Source organism: Thalassophryne amazonica, chromosome 10 (assembly GCF_902500255.1).
Source record: "Thalassophryne amazonica chromosome 10, fThaAma1.1, whole genome shotgun sequence".
Lineage (NCBI taxonomy): Eukaryota > Metazoa > Chordata > Actinopteri > Batrachoidiformes > Batrachoididae > Thalassophryne > Thalassophryne amazonica.
The window spans coordinates 95440009-95456126 of record NC_047112.1 but is presented as its reverse complement, the minus strand read 5'-3'; the positions used below and the strand labels follow the sequence as shown (position 1 = coordinate 95456126).

General features: G+C 41.2%; 1 protein-coding gene across 1 annotated transcript in view; it reads right to left on the bottom strand.

Annotated features, from left to right (window-relative positions):
* Positions 1-16118, bottom strand: part of prdm5 (PR domain containing 5) — a 236592-nt gene that overhangs the window by 182173 nt on the left and 38301 nt on the right. The window contains exon 8 of the mRNA XM_034180554.1: positions 15709-15788. Coding sequence (XP_034036445.1) covers positions 15709-15788 — 80 coding nt within the window. The remainder of the gene's footprint in view (positions 1-15708; positions 15789-16118) is intronic.

The following is a 16118-nucleotide window of genomic DNA, read 5'->3' as shown; positions in this document are numbered from 1 at the left end:
AAAACTACATGCTTAATTGTAAAAACAGTCTATTCATTGTAGAACTGGGTTTTCTTTTCTTTTTTATTTATGTAGGTGTGGTACTGGAGGTATCTTTAATTTGACAGATATACTGAAATTGTGGTTGCCAGGTTGCCAGGCCATGATTTGAACCTAGAGATGCAGAAAACATCACACTGCAGAGTTCTCCTTAGCCAGTGTGAAATCTAAACAATTCCTCAATCAAACGGTGGCTACTTCACAGAATTTCATTAATTATTTTAGGTATTTTGTACCCATATTACTCCATTTGTTTGTTTGTTTTTCTCACTATGACAACTTGATAATTTTGCTGCAAGTCTAACATGGAATATATATGTCAATGTAGAGTTGGAGAGGAAACTGAATCGGAGAATCTGAGACTCTACCAGTAGAGACTCTGATTTTGCAAAGCCATTCATTATCATGACAAGATGATATCTAGACATATAATGACAGCAATACCTTACTGTGGAAATTAGAAAAATATCTGTCATATCACCTTCACATTAGAGCCACACCATGCTGAAGTGATCACAGTAAGAAAGTAAGAAGTTGTAATCAACGGAAACTCTACTGGGATTCTGCCAGTCGATTCTCCGTCCGATTGGAGATTCTACTAGTCGAGATTCAGATCACAGTCTCTATTGGTAGTATCACCAAATCGCAGACTAATTTGACACACACACACACACACATATATATATATATATATATATATATATATATATATATATATATATACACACACACACACTAACGTTGAAATAAAACATAATGCTGAAATTGTCAATACTTTTTTTTTTTTTTTTTTTAAGGGGACACAGTGAGAAGTAGCGTTTTTGTTTCATGTCGGGTCAAGAAAAATGATTCAATCCTGACCATTTTACCCAGATTCATACAGTTTCATAATGAGGCCGGAAACTTTAGATAGAGGTCAGTTTAGCAAAAGTTATTTTGCCAATAATGGCAAATAAGTTTACAAACCTGATTTTATCTGACCTTGGAGCAAAATAAAGCCGTTGACAATTTTGAGTGTGCGTACACAAAACCCAAGGTCAAGACACATAAATAAACATGTGTCATATAGAACATGTAACAATGGCATCAAAAAGTGTGTTTGATTCATTTAATCTGTGTGATCTAACACTGCTGGGTAATGATGACACACGAGACATTACAAAAACTGTCTGATTTCACAATGACTTTAAGCATCATACACTGGTTATGCCCTCCCCCGAGGTGGGAAGATGTTATTACCTGTCTGTGTGTGTGTGTGTGTGTGTGTGTGTGTGGGTGGGGGCATCGTTCAGCCTTTCTTCAATACAAGTAGGGGGACTCAAAGAAAAAAAAGACGGGAACCACTGATTTCACACACAGTCCTCAGAAAATTACACCGTGATTGAGAAAAACGTTCAACTTTTCACCATGTGTCAACTAAATTAATCAAAGTTTGGAACTGAACCAAAATAAACTTGAAAAATTTTGTATCAAAACTCTGAAGTGCATGTTAAAGTCTGAAAAAATACAGACCAACCTGAAAGTACTCAAAGGTTAATTCAATCAGGTTCAAATTAGCTAGAGGTTACATGCACCCATTTATAAATCCAGAACAGAATCAGAACAGTGAACAGAACGAACACACGGCCCGTTAACAAGCAGAGCTCTGGCATCACACAGACTCTAACACCTAATTAGCTAATCAAACTGAGCAAATATTACAGAGAAAGAACAAATGACTATATAGCAACAAAATTTTAAATCTTCCTCTGTGCACACACAAGCATGCACGTACATATATACACACAGTGCAACACAGCAAACTGTCCATAGGAGCAAAAAGAGTTTCAGTTTAATCCAGATTATTTGATACTCGTCAAACAAAAATAAGAAGAGAACAACCAACCGTGAAGGAATTACTGTACTCGTGCATCAGAGTGCCCAGGGCGTTCCACACAAAATCCTGCTTGAAGAGGGGGTAGGCCAATGCAACAGCACAACCAATATTAGGGCCCCTTCACACATAACACGAAAGATGCAGAAACTGGAAGAAAATCCATGAACCAAAATCAAAATGGGGAACCGCGAAACATTCCTCTTGCTGTCGGGAGGTCACATGGTCAGACAGGCATACATGATACCGGGGCGACGGTTTGGTGCACACTCGTGTTCGCGTGCATGAACACAGCACAAGCACTTGGAAAGCCGCGCATACAGCTGTTGATGGTTCCTCGAACCTCCTTTAAAACTCGAGGAGACCGATCTTTTAAAGCCGTAGCGCCTCGTCTCTGGAACAAACTCCCTCCGTCCCTGCGATCCCTGGACTCTGTTGAGATGTTCAAAAAGCAACTAAAGACTCTACTTTTTAAACAGGCTTTTCATGGCCAATAATCTTTTAGTACTGAGTGTTTTACTGTATATTTTTATTGTTTTACCTTGTAAAGCGCTTTGTGACCCCTGTCTGTGAAAAGCGCTATATAAATAAAGTTTACTTACTTACTTACAGCAGCTGAACAAGAAATGAATAAAACACCACAATTTACTTAATACTTAATTCCTGTAATAAAGAGCAGAATTAACCTCCACCTAGACGTAGACCAGGAAGTAATAAAATGACGTGGACTACTGTTCTGCCTTTTATGTTTTACATGAATTACCTGATGCGCTCCTATCATGAAGACATCAACCGGGTTCCTGTCTCATGACTAGCCGGCTCTCGTGTCATGAACGCATCAGCCAGCATGGCGTGTCCAGCGCACAGTAATCTGCTGGTGACTACGTTGCAATTGTGATATGTGTTTTAATTATTACAATGTGGGGAAATCCCGAAGTAACACACGCCTCGCAGCTGCAGATCGCAGGGGGACACACACCCCCCCTTGTCCACGGACTTTGCTGCTGTGGGGAAAAAAATAAAAACCACATATCATAAAAAAAACACTGCAATTTACTGAATCCCTCTTATCGAGTGGACAACCTTCTGTTCCTCTGTGTATGACCCATGGTCATAGACATGCAGTCAGGAAATCACATGAATGAAGCAGTACGCTCTTATGTCCACATCTGCTGGCCCAGCGTGTCCAGCGAGTGGCGCATCGATGGAGAGACGCCGTGTCATGTGTACCGTAGTTCACGTGGGTGACATGACTTTCAGATCACCAGTTGAGTGTTCACATGGTCAGACGGTGTGTTTCATCTGGCACAGTCTGCCGGTGTGCGTGCCGAGCGGCCGCTCCAGCCCGTGGCAAAAGCGATACACGTTTTATGTATTTTTACATGAGGACAGCAGGCACACGCACTCGCCTCATGGTGGACAGCTGTAAGGTCATGTCCTTCAAAAGACGGTACGTGTTCTCCAGCTGGGTCCTCCAGGACCAGAGATCTCATCAGCAGCGGCTCTCGCGGACACGCCCATCTGTTCGATCAGCCCACAGAACAAAGTGTGACTCTCCTTTTCTTTGCTCTGTGATTAATAATTGTAGTTATTTGTTATGTAATTGTGTATGTAGTCACTGTAGTAATTATTTATATATCTGTCCTGGCTGTGTTTTGAATGGAACATATCGTGTGCACTGAGCCGTCTTTTCCAGCTGCCAGTGTGTGGCTGGCTGGTCACCATGTGATCTTCTGTACATAAATATCAGTATGTGATGCAAGTGTGCTCCCCCTCCCCCCGCGCAAGCCACGTGGTGAGGAGGGAACCAACACACTGGCACGCTACATGTGTTGGGGGGAAGCAGGGGTGCCGCGACACACACGCACACCACATGTGTTGGGGGGGGGGGCGCGATATACATGCAAGACGTGTTTGGGGAGTGGGGAGTTCCGCAGAGCCACACCCATGTGGGTTGCTTGGTGACGCCACACTCGTGAGCACTTACCAACAGTTCGAATATGCTGCTCTCAAATCTCGTACCAGGAGCGTGAATAGCCCCGCCTTTTCTAAGTGTCCAGCGAGCAGTGTTGGATGTTCGTATGTGTGATACCTGGAATTTGGTCGACATGCCAAGAGGGGGATCGAATGAGCAAGCGCAGGGGACTCTTGGTCTTTCAGCCGCTGCAGTGCACGAATGGTTGTGGTGACAGGTGTACAAGGCGTTAGAAGCAGCTACGATTTTTCATGAACAACATTTGACTCCTCCTTCATGTGCCATTCTGCCTCAACTGTGTAATGTGTGAAGGGGCCCTCACATTTGTCAGAATGCCCATTTCAATAAAATGCTTGTTTTCATGACAAATAAAAAAGTTAATCATAAATAACTCACCTGTTTGTGTTCATTTTTGTTCTGTACAAATCCTTTTCTCATTCATTAAATGTGTTCCTTGTCAACTGGTGTCTGGCGAGTCCGTCGGAAAGTTGTGTACATGTTCAAAACTTTGAAAGACATCAGACAGAGAACATTCCTATGGCGTCAGATCAGTGACAAAACCTCACTCGCGTGAAAAATGCATTCACGCATAGATATTAACTCCGTGTGTGCAGATTATCTCCGTGCGCGCGCAAAGGTGCTGAGCGTGAGGACCAGCGCTCCCCCCCACCCACTCAAACTTGATTTCTGCTTGCGCGCAGAGAATCCCTGCTCACTCACTTGAAACTTATGGCACTATGGGGTGGAATTATGGCACTATGGGGAGGAAACCAGGTGGGCACTGGCTCTGCTGTGATTGGCGGTCTCTGGAGAGCGAAGTTTGATTGACAGCCCTGCTCTCAGATGCGGAACTCAGTCGGAGACAACAGCGTTAAGCGATTATCACCTCATTTCTGCTTAAAACTTCACTCCAATCATCATCTATCTCAGCGACAGATCTCTGAAGCTTCTGTACAACAATCATTTCCACATAAATTCAGCATTATTTCATGACAAATTACAGAAAGTCCTAAAAATCAGCTCCTGACACAGATGCATCTGCAGACCGACTCTGTACACCCAAACCGATCAAAGGGAATAATGTGATTATTAACCATCAGATGACAAATTAAAACCTCTTAAATCACGTGGAAACCATGACACCACCACCTCCCTAAAGGAGACAACAGCATCTCCTTAAAAAAAATAAAAAAAAATTAGTTATTTATTTATGAATCAAATCACAGAGATAATTTGCGCACGTGGAGTGATAATTTGCGCATGCGGAGTAATTCTTTGCGCATGCGCAGTTAATATCTACGCGTGAATGCATTTTTTACGCGAGTGGGGTTTTGTCACTGATCTGATGCCATACATTCCCAATGGTTGTACATTTGTTATGTCCTGTATTTGTTGGTCTCTTGCCACCAGTCGACGTTAAGCTGCTTTCTCATGTAGGCAGCAGAAAACCACCACAGCGGAATTCCGACTGCAGGGACCGCGTGACCATTTTTCAATCTTGCGCTTGCTTCTAGAGTCCAGATGCGCTGCACACAAGCCGTCAGTATTTATCCACTCATTCCATCAACAAAAAGGTCAGTTCTTAAGGGAGCTAATAATTTTGACCCTGGTAGTTTTTGGTTTTAATTAAATAATTTTGTTTCTGTGCGCCAAGTAAAATATTGTAAGCATCCAAAATAAAACTGGGATGTTTAGAAATATTGTGTTGAAAATTCCTTGCTCTGTTAAAAAAAAAGCACTTGAGAAAATGTTAAATTTTAATAATACAGTGCATTACGCTGCACTGTACTTGAACTTGCCAACCAATTGTGCATGCAGTGTAAATTCGTGCCACATACACAAGTCCATCCCACAACAATGTTGGCACCATTATACATATGGTGTACATGATTACCAAAGAGTCTCATACATGTAACTCCCCCCCCCCCACACACACACACACAAAGTCTGCAACTGTACTGAAGAGGTAGCTGCGACATCGACTGTCATCGACTGTTCTAAATCGTCAAGTCTTATCTCAGTGTGATTGGGGCTTTAGTCAGCCTCAATGTCGCTTTCATAAAAATGTGATTTCTGGTAATATGTTGGGCATGCCTTCAGTCAGACTTACTATTAATTTACTAATTTCTCTAGTTTTCACATCTATGAGAGGCTCAAAACACTTCACAATGCACACAGAAACACCCAGTCTCTCATTCTCTCTCTTTCACACACACACACACACACACACACACACACACACACACACACACACACACACACACACACAAGGATGTCAGGAGGTACCAGGCAAGGCTTTCAGCTGTTCACTTGGAGCAAACTGGGCCTTTAGCATCTTGCTCAAAAGTACCTTAGCGGTGGTAATGAGGATGACATAAGTGTTCATCTTAACTTTCTGCAGTTAATCTACAATCATTTTAACAGGTGTCTTCAAACATTTTGGGAAACACCTCTTTAGCTTTTAAAGGCTCATGAGAACAATCCTGTGATGACTGAATTAATTTCCCAAGGCCATCTTGTGAGCTATAGCTCTGTCTGGTGATGTGACCGTTTTGAAAACAGCCAACTCCAGCCCAGCTCACTTCCAAGTGTAATGGGGCTATTCCACAGAGCGCCGTTCCTTCATGTTAAAATCCTGAATAGCTTGTTTTAAAGCATAATAGTAGCTTCTTGATCCATCTTTGTCAATATTGAACAAACTTGGTATACACAGTAGTTGCGGCCATCATTGGCACTAGTTTTGAAATCGGGGTCAAATTTTCAAATTGTTCAAAAATTTCTTCCTGATTTGCGAAATCGTCACTCATGCATGGTAACTTACGAGTATTTGTAGTCTTAACACCTTCAATCATGTTCGAACATCTTTAAACAGGGTATTCCTAGTGAGTATAGTTTGATACTTGTTGATTGCGCTGCATCGGGGCAAAAAACAAGCAAAAGCAGCGTTTGCTGTGGTCCTGGCCAAGGAGGCAGCTCCTTATTTTCATTTTTGGGCAGATTGCCAGGTCTGTGCACTTTTTTTGGATCATGTGTGATTGGAATAGAACAGTGCCCTGTGGAATAGGGATGTAAAGGTGAACCAACCAGATGAAGAAAATAAAAAACTCAAATTTGGGTCACTTCAGTCAGCAATGTGAGCACAGTCTACTTGTATTGGCTGTTTTCCCATTCTGCCCTTGTCAGAATGTAAGACAGTTTACTATGCAGTGATTCTCTGCTGGACTTTAATACGAACACATTCGCTTGTGTTCATGTTTTTTCATTCTCCCTCTTCTTCTTAACCCCGCCTCTCGCACAATGACTGCTGGGATAGGCTCTAGTTCCTCTGTGACCCTTAATTGGAATAAGCGAGTATAGACAATGAATGAAAAATGCTCAAATCTGTAATCCATCAATTAGTGGAAGACTCCTGACGCCAGGAGTAAAACTGGATTGTCTGCCAACAGAGGCTCTTAAATTTCACAAGCACCAGCGGGATGAGCTAGTGAAAGAGAAACCACCCCTCTGCTCTGTGTCACCCAGAATCAAGTTGTAACAAATTGATCATAAAGACACCTTCCCATCAAGAGGGAATAACTGAAAGAACAGAAACTATAAACTCAGGAAGCAGAGATAAATGTAAGCTTAAGAGGTAAAATTACAGCACAGTGAAGCACAATGTTCTGCCAAAAACCACAGGAGATTAGTTTTTCAATAGGAAATTCTCAACTATTTTTATAATCAGGTCAATTTTTTTAAACAAGGAAATATGAGTAACCAAATACAGGAAGGTCCTCCTTTTCCGTTTCATGACACAAAAACATATCTGACAAAAGCTCATTTGAAAATAAATACTTAGTGCAAAACTGTAACTTGTATCTTTCACTCGTTCACACCCTGTAAATAATCAACTATTTACTTGTTAATAAGGATGTTTCAGTTACATTTTTGCCTCAGATCTGTGTGCCGTAACATTTAATGTTTGCTAATAGCAAGTTCCAAACACTTAAAATAAATATTTAAAGATTAAGATTTTATCTTTTATTTTGCTACGGCCACATTAGCTACAAACGATGGAGACAAGTTTTGTTTTGGTGCTTGAGGGGCGTTCCCAGGCGTGCCTGCTACATGTCTGTAAGATGTCTTGTAAATCACTCGAACGTTATCTGGTTACAAAAACGCTTTTAGTTTTAGAAATGTTTATTTCTTTTACAAAATATATGAAAAATATATTAGATTTATAAAGAAATGCAGGGGCTTCGGAGCGATTTCCGCCATCATGGATAAATCCGTTTGAACAAACAACCAGCTGACATTACGCTGCCTCTTCACACTGATTAGCACTCACCGTATAGCATCACTCATTAGTGGCCACTGTAGTCTCATTTGAGGGCGGCCCTAAAAGGTTAAAATGTGACGCATATGACGCAATATTTCTACTTCCGTGGACAGCCCTCATCTGTTCCCATCAGAAACACGGCACTTTCTCTGAGTTTTTGGACAAGATACACAGCAAACAAAGTGAAAATGCAAAGAAAAAGTGGCGATGCGGTGGAAAGTGGACATGTGTTGCAATATGTTTATGACCCGGCGCTCAAATATGTCAAGACAGTTATGCAGGCAAGAGACTGCGACTACTCTGTCAACGTGTGTAGGCCGACATGACCTCTTTCATTTGCCTCACCTTCCCTTCTTCACTGGGAACTGAAAAAACCTGCACTTTTCATGCCTGCTTCAGTGATTGCAGCCAAAAACAAAATAACACACCATTTTTCCATTAGAAGTGATGCTGTGTTTGTGCAGGCTGTCCCTGGAAGTGGTCAAGTCCCGCGATATCACACAGGGGTTCAAACGAGAGTTCACTTTCCTATTTGCATAAAATAGACCTCAAGTCTATTTTGGCCCCACTTACCTGGCAGCAGAACAGCCACTGCTGCATAATGCTCATTCTGATTGAAACTAAATGGCAAGTTGCTGCTTTGAATCTGTCACCTGTAAGTAATGGGACCATACTTTTTTCCCATGGTGCCAAAAGCGATATAAAAGTCCATTAAAATCACTGTGCAGCGGTATGTGTTTGACATGTTCTGTGTTCAGCAGCAGCTCACTCACAGACAAGTGAACTGAACAGTCTTTAAAATACTTGAATAAAGAAATACTTAAGTTGCAATTTGTGTCTCAACTACAAAATTACATTAGTGGTTCCTATTACAGGAAATTAAACTAAAACAGACATTAATGTGGACTGTTGTTGTTTTGTGGCACAGTTTTTTTAATGTGAAGGAGGGTTTTGATGCAGCTCACTCACTGCAGCCTGCAAAGCTGTGAAAGAACAGAGGTGAGGTGAAACAAGTGGTTTATGGCTGCTGGATTAAACAAATATGACTCAAATGCAGATCAGGGCTAATAAAACTGCTGCCAAGCCTCCATATAAAGCAGTAGTAGGACTTTGCCCTGCAGTATGGCGTTTCACTATACCAGAGTTGTCACCATCAATCTGCACAAGTAAGTAATTTAGTTAAAATAAAGCAATGAGGCAGAGAAATAAACATTATTTGTGCTTCCGTCATTCTAAAACACTCAGTCCTGCCCTCAGTCCAAGTGACACAGACCGGAAATCAGATGCAATTACAGCAATTACACCACAGATGCATTTTGGGGGTTAGTTCTGTAAGATCTGGCAACCTTCAAAGAACTATCCAGGCCTGTTTCTGTGACATAGTTACTAAAGAGCAGCTTTTTATTTTGTCATTTTGTATTATGTATTATTATTGTTTGTGTTGTTTGGGAAAAAGTTAAAATTGGGAGGAAAGTTATTGTATTTTCCCATTTACTATAATTCTGCATTACTCTATTTCAGAATCAGAATAACAATACATTTATTAATCCCAGTGGAAATTATATTGAATAAAGCAACCAAGGAAGTGAAGAAAGCCAAGAAAGAGTTTGAGAAGAAACTAGCCAGGAATATGAAAACAGACTCCAAGGCCTTCTACAAGTATGCTAGAGGGAAGATGGCAGTAAAGGACAAGGATGGCCATCTGGAAAATGAGAAAGGTGAAACTGTGTCTGATGATAAGGAAGCTGCCGACTTGCTTAATGTCTTTTTGTCGTCGGTCTTCACCAAAGAGGTTTTGGATAACTTGCCCGAGCCAAAGCAGATGTTTCACGGCATTGAAGATGAATCTATCAAGAATGTTGACATGTCACCAGAAATTATACTGAAAACGTTACTGAAGTTGAAACCAGACAAAGCTCCAGGTGTGGACAATCTGTACCCTGTGGTCCTGAAGGAGATGGCTGAGGTAATTTCGGAACCAGTTAGTATGATTTTCAAGAAAGGTTTGGTGGGCAGTTCAGTTCCGGATGATTGGAGAAATGCCAATGTTACTCCCCTGTTCAAGAAAGGTGCTAGATCCCAGCCTGGTAATTACACACCTGTCAGTCTCACTGCTGTCCTGAGCAAGGTATTCGAGTCCATCATCAAGGATGCCATAGTAGGTCACCTGAAGAAGCATAAGCTTGTCAAGGATTCCCAACACGGGTTTTGACAGGGCCGGTCACATCTAATTTACTGGTATTCTTGGAGAAAATCACCAAAGCTGTAGACGTAGGTAACCCAGTGGACATCCTTTACTTAGATTTTAGTAAGGCTTCTGACAAAGTACCACATCAGAGACTGTTGAGCAAGTTGAGAGTGCATGGCATCAGTGAAATGGTTACAAATTGGATTGGAGCCTGGCTGACGGGTAGAAAGCAGAGGGTGTGGTGAACGGTCAGTCCTCAGACTGGGCTGATGTATCCAGTGGTGTCCCACAAGGCTCGGTGCTAGGGCCAACCCTCTTCATCATTTACATCAATGATATTGATGAGGGAGTAACCAGCGACCTGCTAAAGTTTGCTGGTGACAAAAACTTTCAGAAATGTTGCCACTGTAGAACAGGCCTTAACTCTGCAGGAGGACTTACACAAGTTCTATGACTGGAGCCTTGAATGGCAGATGCTCTTCAGCAGTGAGAAATGTAAATGTCTTCACATGGGTCATGGTAACCCCAGATATGATTATTTTATGTGCAATGACTTGATAGAGTGTGTAGAAGAGGAGAAAGATTTGGGAGTCCTCATACATGAGAGTCGTAGACCCAACAAACATCTAGCAGCCATTTGTGAAGACTGCAAATAGAGTACTCGGTATAATACGGAGGACCTATGAAGACAAAAGCAAGGAGAACATGCTCAGGCTTTTTAAGTCACTGGTCAGGCCGCACTTGGAGTATTGTATGTAGGCATGGAGACCTTACTTTCAGAAGGATATAGATAACATAGATAAAGTGCAGCACAGAGCCACAAAGATGATAAGTAACCTCCAGGAAAAGGACTATGACACCAGACTGAAAGAGACAGGCCTGATATCATTAGAAATGAGGAGACTGAGCAGACCTTATTGAAGTGTTCAAGATTGTGAATGGACTGGAAGACATACAGTGAGGAAAATAAGTATTTGAACACCCTGTGATTTTGCAAGTTCTCCCACTTCGAAATCATGGAGGGGTCTGAAATTTTCATCTTAGGTGCATGTCCACTGTGAGAGACATAATCTAAAAAAAAAAAAATCCGGAAATCACAATGTATGATTTTTTTTTATAATTTATTTGTATGTTACTGCTGCAAATAAGTATTTGACCCACTATCAACAAGCAAGAATTCTGGCTCTCACAGACCTGTTAATTTTTCTTTAAGAAGCCCTCTTATTCTGCACTCTTTACCTGTATTAACTGCACCTGTTTGAACTTGTTACCTGTATAAAAGACACCTCTTCACACACTCAATCAATCACACTCCAACCTGTCCACCATAGCCAAGACCAAAGAGCTGTCTAAGGACACCAGGGACAAAACTGTAGACCTGCACAAGGATGGGATGGACTACAGGACAACAGGCAAGCAGCTTGGTAGAAGACAACAACTGTTATGATTATTTATTAGAAAGTGGAAGAAACACAAGATGACTGTCAATCTCCCTCGGTCTGGGATTCCATGCAAGATCTTACTTTGTGGGGTAAGGATGATTCTGAGAAAGCTCAGAACTACACAGGAGGACCTGGTCAATGTCCTGAAGAGAGCTGGGACCACAGTCAGAAAGATTACATTAGTAACACATGATGCTGTCATGGTTTAAAATCCTGCAGGGCAGCAAGGTCCCCCTGCTCAAGCCAGCACATGTCCAGGCCCATTTGAAGTTCACCAGTGACCATCTGGATGATCCAGAGGAGGCATGGGAGAAGGTCATGTGGTCAGATGAGACCAGAATAGACCTTTTTGGAATCAACCCCACTTACCATGTTTAGAGGATGAGAACAACCCCAAGAAAACAATCACAACCGTGAAGCATGGGGGTGGAAACATCATACTTTGGGGGTGCTCTTCTGCAAAGGGGACAGGACAACTGCAAAGTATTGAAGGGAGGTTGGATTGGGTCATGTATTGTGAGATTTTGGCAAACAACCTCCTTCCCTCAGGAAAAGCATTGAAGATGGGTCATGGCTGAGTCTTCCACCATGACAATGGCCCCAAACACACAGCCAGGGCAACTAAGGAGGGGCTCCGTAAGAAGCATTTCAAGGTCCTGGAGTGGCCTGGCCAGTCTCCAGACCTGAACTCAATAGAAAATCTTTGGAGGGAGCTGAAACTCCAAACCTGAAAGATCCAGAGAAGATCTGTATGGAGGAGTGGACCAAAATCCCTGCTGCAGTGTGTGCAAACCTGGTGAAAAACTACAGGAAACATTTGACCTCTGTAATTGCAAACAAAGGCTACTGTACCAAATATTAACACTGGTTTTCACAGGTGTTGAAATACTTATTTGCAACAGTAACATACAAATAAATTATAAAAAAAAAAAAAAAAAAATCATACATTGTGATTTCTGGATTTATTTTTTTTTTTAGATTATGTCTCTCACAGTGGACATGCACCCAAGATGAAAATTTCAGACCCCTCCATGATTTCTAAGTGGGAGAACTTGCAAAATAGCAGGGTGTTCAAATACTTATTTTCCTCACTGTAGATCCAGATGTCTTGTTTGAGTTTAGGAGAGGTCGCCAAGGTACTAGGGGTCACTGTCATAAAATGTTTAAGGAAAGGTCTAAGCTCCTTCTTAGAAAGTACTTTTTCACACAACGCATTGTAGAAGAGTGGAACAGTTTACCAGACAGAGCCACATGTGCCACTTCAGTAAATTACTTCAAGAGTCAGATCGATCTCTTATTCAGGAAGAGGAGGGGACTTCGCACAAGTCAGCGCAGACTTCCTGCCCCCGTACTGACTGCTGTACAAGACGACAGCTTCATCTACGAGATGTAGTGTCGTCGGTGGATTCAAGGTAAATTCAAGGTAAAAAGGTTATTGATGTCAGTGGATTGAGACTGCTGTATGAGACGACAGGTTCATCTACGAGGTGTAGTGTCATCGGTGGATCCAAGGTAAAAAGGTTATTGATGTTGATGGATCGAATAATTTCTTAACGATACCGAAAGGAACTGGACCTCAATAACCATCCCTACTACAGAGTAATTAAAAAATATGAATTTGAGTATTTGTGATTGCAAATGCTTTGAAATTACACACAAGAGGGGTGGGGCTTCTTTTACCAGTAAAAGCAAAGGTGTCTTATTGACTGAACTTTTACTTCAAATACATGTTTAATGATTTATTCATTTAATGTTAAAATATAAAAAGAAAAAAGCTCTTTCAAAATAATAAAATACTTGCTGTTTGAAGAGCCTTTGTTTTATTTAGAAGAGCAGCAGCAGGTGTGGGTTCGCGGAGATGACAGGTGAGCTGGACTCTCGGGACATTTAATCAGAGTAAAGTATCCTCCACAGCTTCAGCCTCTTGGGTGCAGTTTGGAGGTTTCGGTGTGCCGTTCCATCACTGGAAGTTTTGAAGTGTATCTGCATTTGCAGGGCTCACTCTGCTCACCCAGTAGCCGATCATTCTCTGCACAGCAAGAATTCTGAAGGCATTCTGAACAACTTTCCTGGTTTGAAAGAGGTAGTGGCTTCAAATTCCCTCTTCAGGATCAGGCCTCAAAATATTGCTCCTGGTGGTAAAAGGAGACATAAATGAAAAGAATACAAAAGTAACATTAAACGTTCTGAATTTATGAACAGTGGACAAAAAAAAAAAAAAAAATTGACCACTGTGTATTTTTAATAAAAAAATTTCCTGACACAGGAAAAGTGAAGAAAAAATTTTCTTATGCTATAAAACATAAAGGCTAAAGATTCAACAATATAAAACTCTGCTGTACTCTTTTCATTATGGTCTGATTACATGTGAAAAAAGGTAAAAAAAAAAATCTACAAGTTATTTAAAAATTAAGAATGTTCTTGTAGTCAAAAGAGTAACAATTAAAAAAACAGTTCAGAAATATTTGGTAAAAATAAAAACAGACTTAACAATTTACAAATATGAAGAGTTCAATGAGCTCAGCTGAGTGATTGATCAAGCATAGAGCCTCTTGCTAAAGGTTAGGCTAACGTTAGCCGATAAAACTTGAGTGTTCAGTGGTGCCCTAACGTCACATTTTATGCTCATATTACACACCTTAGACAAAATTGCAGTTGCTCCGTTGGACAAACTGGGTCTACGTAATAGGTCCAGATGTGGAGAATGTCAGCCGTCGGCTTCATCTCTGCCTGTGCCTGTTCAGCGCGGCTCACTAACGGACCGCCGCCAAAACTCCACATGATCTTCTGCTTTTTGCTGCTCATCTTCTGGCTATAACTCATAGTGCTTATGCTTTTTATTTGTTTCTTTTTCTAAAACACACGTCTTGACAAACATGGCGACTTTCGGACTTGTGTAGCCTCCAGAACAGAAAGATGGTGACGTAGAAAACTTTGCTGATTTTGTGCTTCCGCTTGCAACATTCAAAGCGCACGGTGTCAAAGACCCTTTAAGTGTAGAGCAATAGCTACCATGGACCTGCCACACCACACATTCAGCATTTATACACAAATTTTAAGAAAAACAAAAATATACTGTGCCATCTGTGCTTGAAAGTATGTGATGTAAATAATGAAAATAATCATTAGTGCCAGATATGTGCCGTTTTCCAGACAAAACTGTACTTGAAAGTTCCATCAGACACTAGTTCCTATACTAAAACAATTCAAACAAGAGTTATCAGAGATTTCTCATGTCCGCCAATCCAGATTTGGATCACTTCCAAAATTCAGTTCCATGCCCTAAAAACTATCTGTGGTGCAAATGTGGTGAGAATCCGTAAAGTAGTTTTGATATAATCTTTAAAAGCCTATAAAGAAAAATCCTGAGCCAGAATCCAGATTCAGATCACCTTCAAAATTTGATGGAGTTTTCCACGGCCTAATATCTATCTGTGGTGAAAATGTTGTCAAAATCTGTGTAGTAGTTTTGACGTAATCCTGCTAACAGTCAGACAAATAAATAAATAAACGCAGATGATTTTATTACGTCCTTGGCAGCCGTAAGTATTTATATAATGAAAAATAACTTCTCTGCACATAAATTTAATATCTACTCTCAAATGCTTTTTTTGTTTGCTTTAGGTGGAACAGGTGCTGGAATGTTTGTGAAAATCAAAGTCCTGCATCCCACTTTGAACTAACGCATTAAACTGTTGGAGAGCAGTGTTCATGAAGAAAAAGGAATAAATTACTAAATAAAATACTAGGAGACATCAGTGTAAAAACGGATCATGCAAAACCACTTAAGCCTTCTAAATCCTACCAAATCCACAGCAAAGTCCGGGTGTGACAGTCTGAGCTGGAGGTGCTCTCTGTATCCAGGAGCCTCACCTTGCGATGTTCTTGTAGAGTCAGTGAGGAGGAGCATTTTCTGTTGCATATGGTGCATGTGAGTTTCCGCCGTGCACTCCCTAATGGAACATAACACATAGATGAATTATTGGTAACCCTGACCGAGAGAACTGATAACACAAGGGGACATGATGTAAAACAGACATAACATGCTGTCACTTCAAACACCAATGGAGCTTTTGCTGGGTAAAGAATCTGACTGAAAAGAAATCACAACACAGAAAAGCACAGACACCAAAAACGCTACGTGACGATAAACTCTTCCTTCATTACCGACTCAGTTATGCCACCATTTGGGATTTCTGGCCCATTATCGTGGTTTGAAACACATGACCCACATCTGTCAAGTCTGATCCTGCACCAGTTCCCCCTCACCCACACAAGTGCAC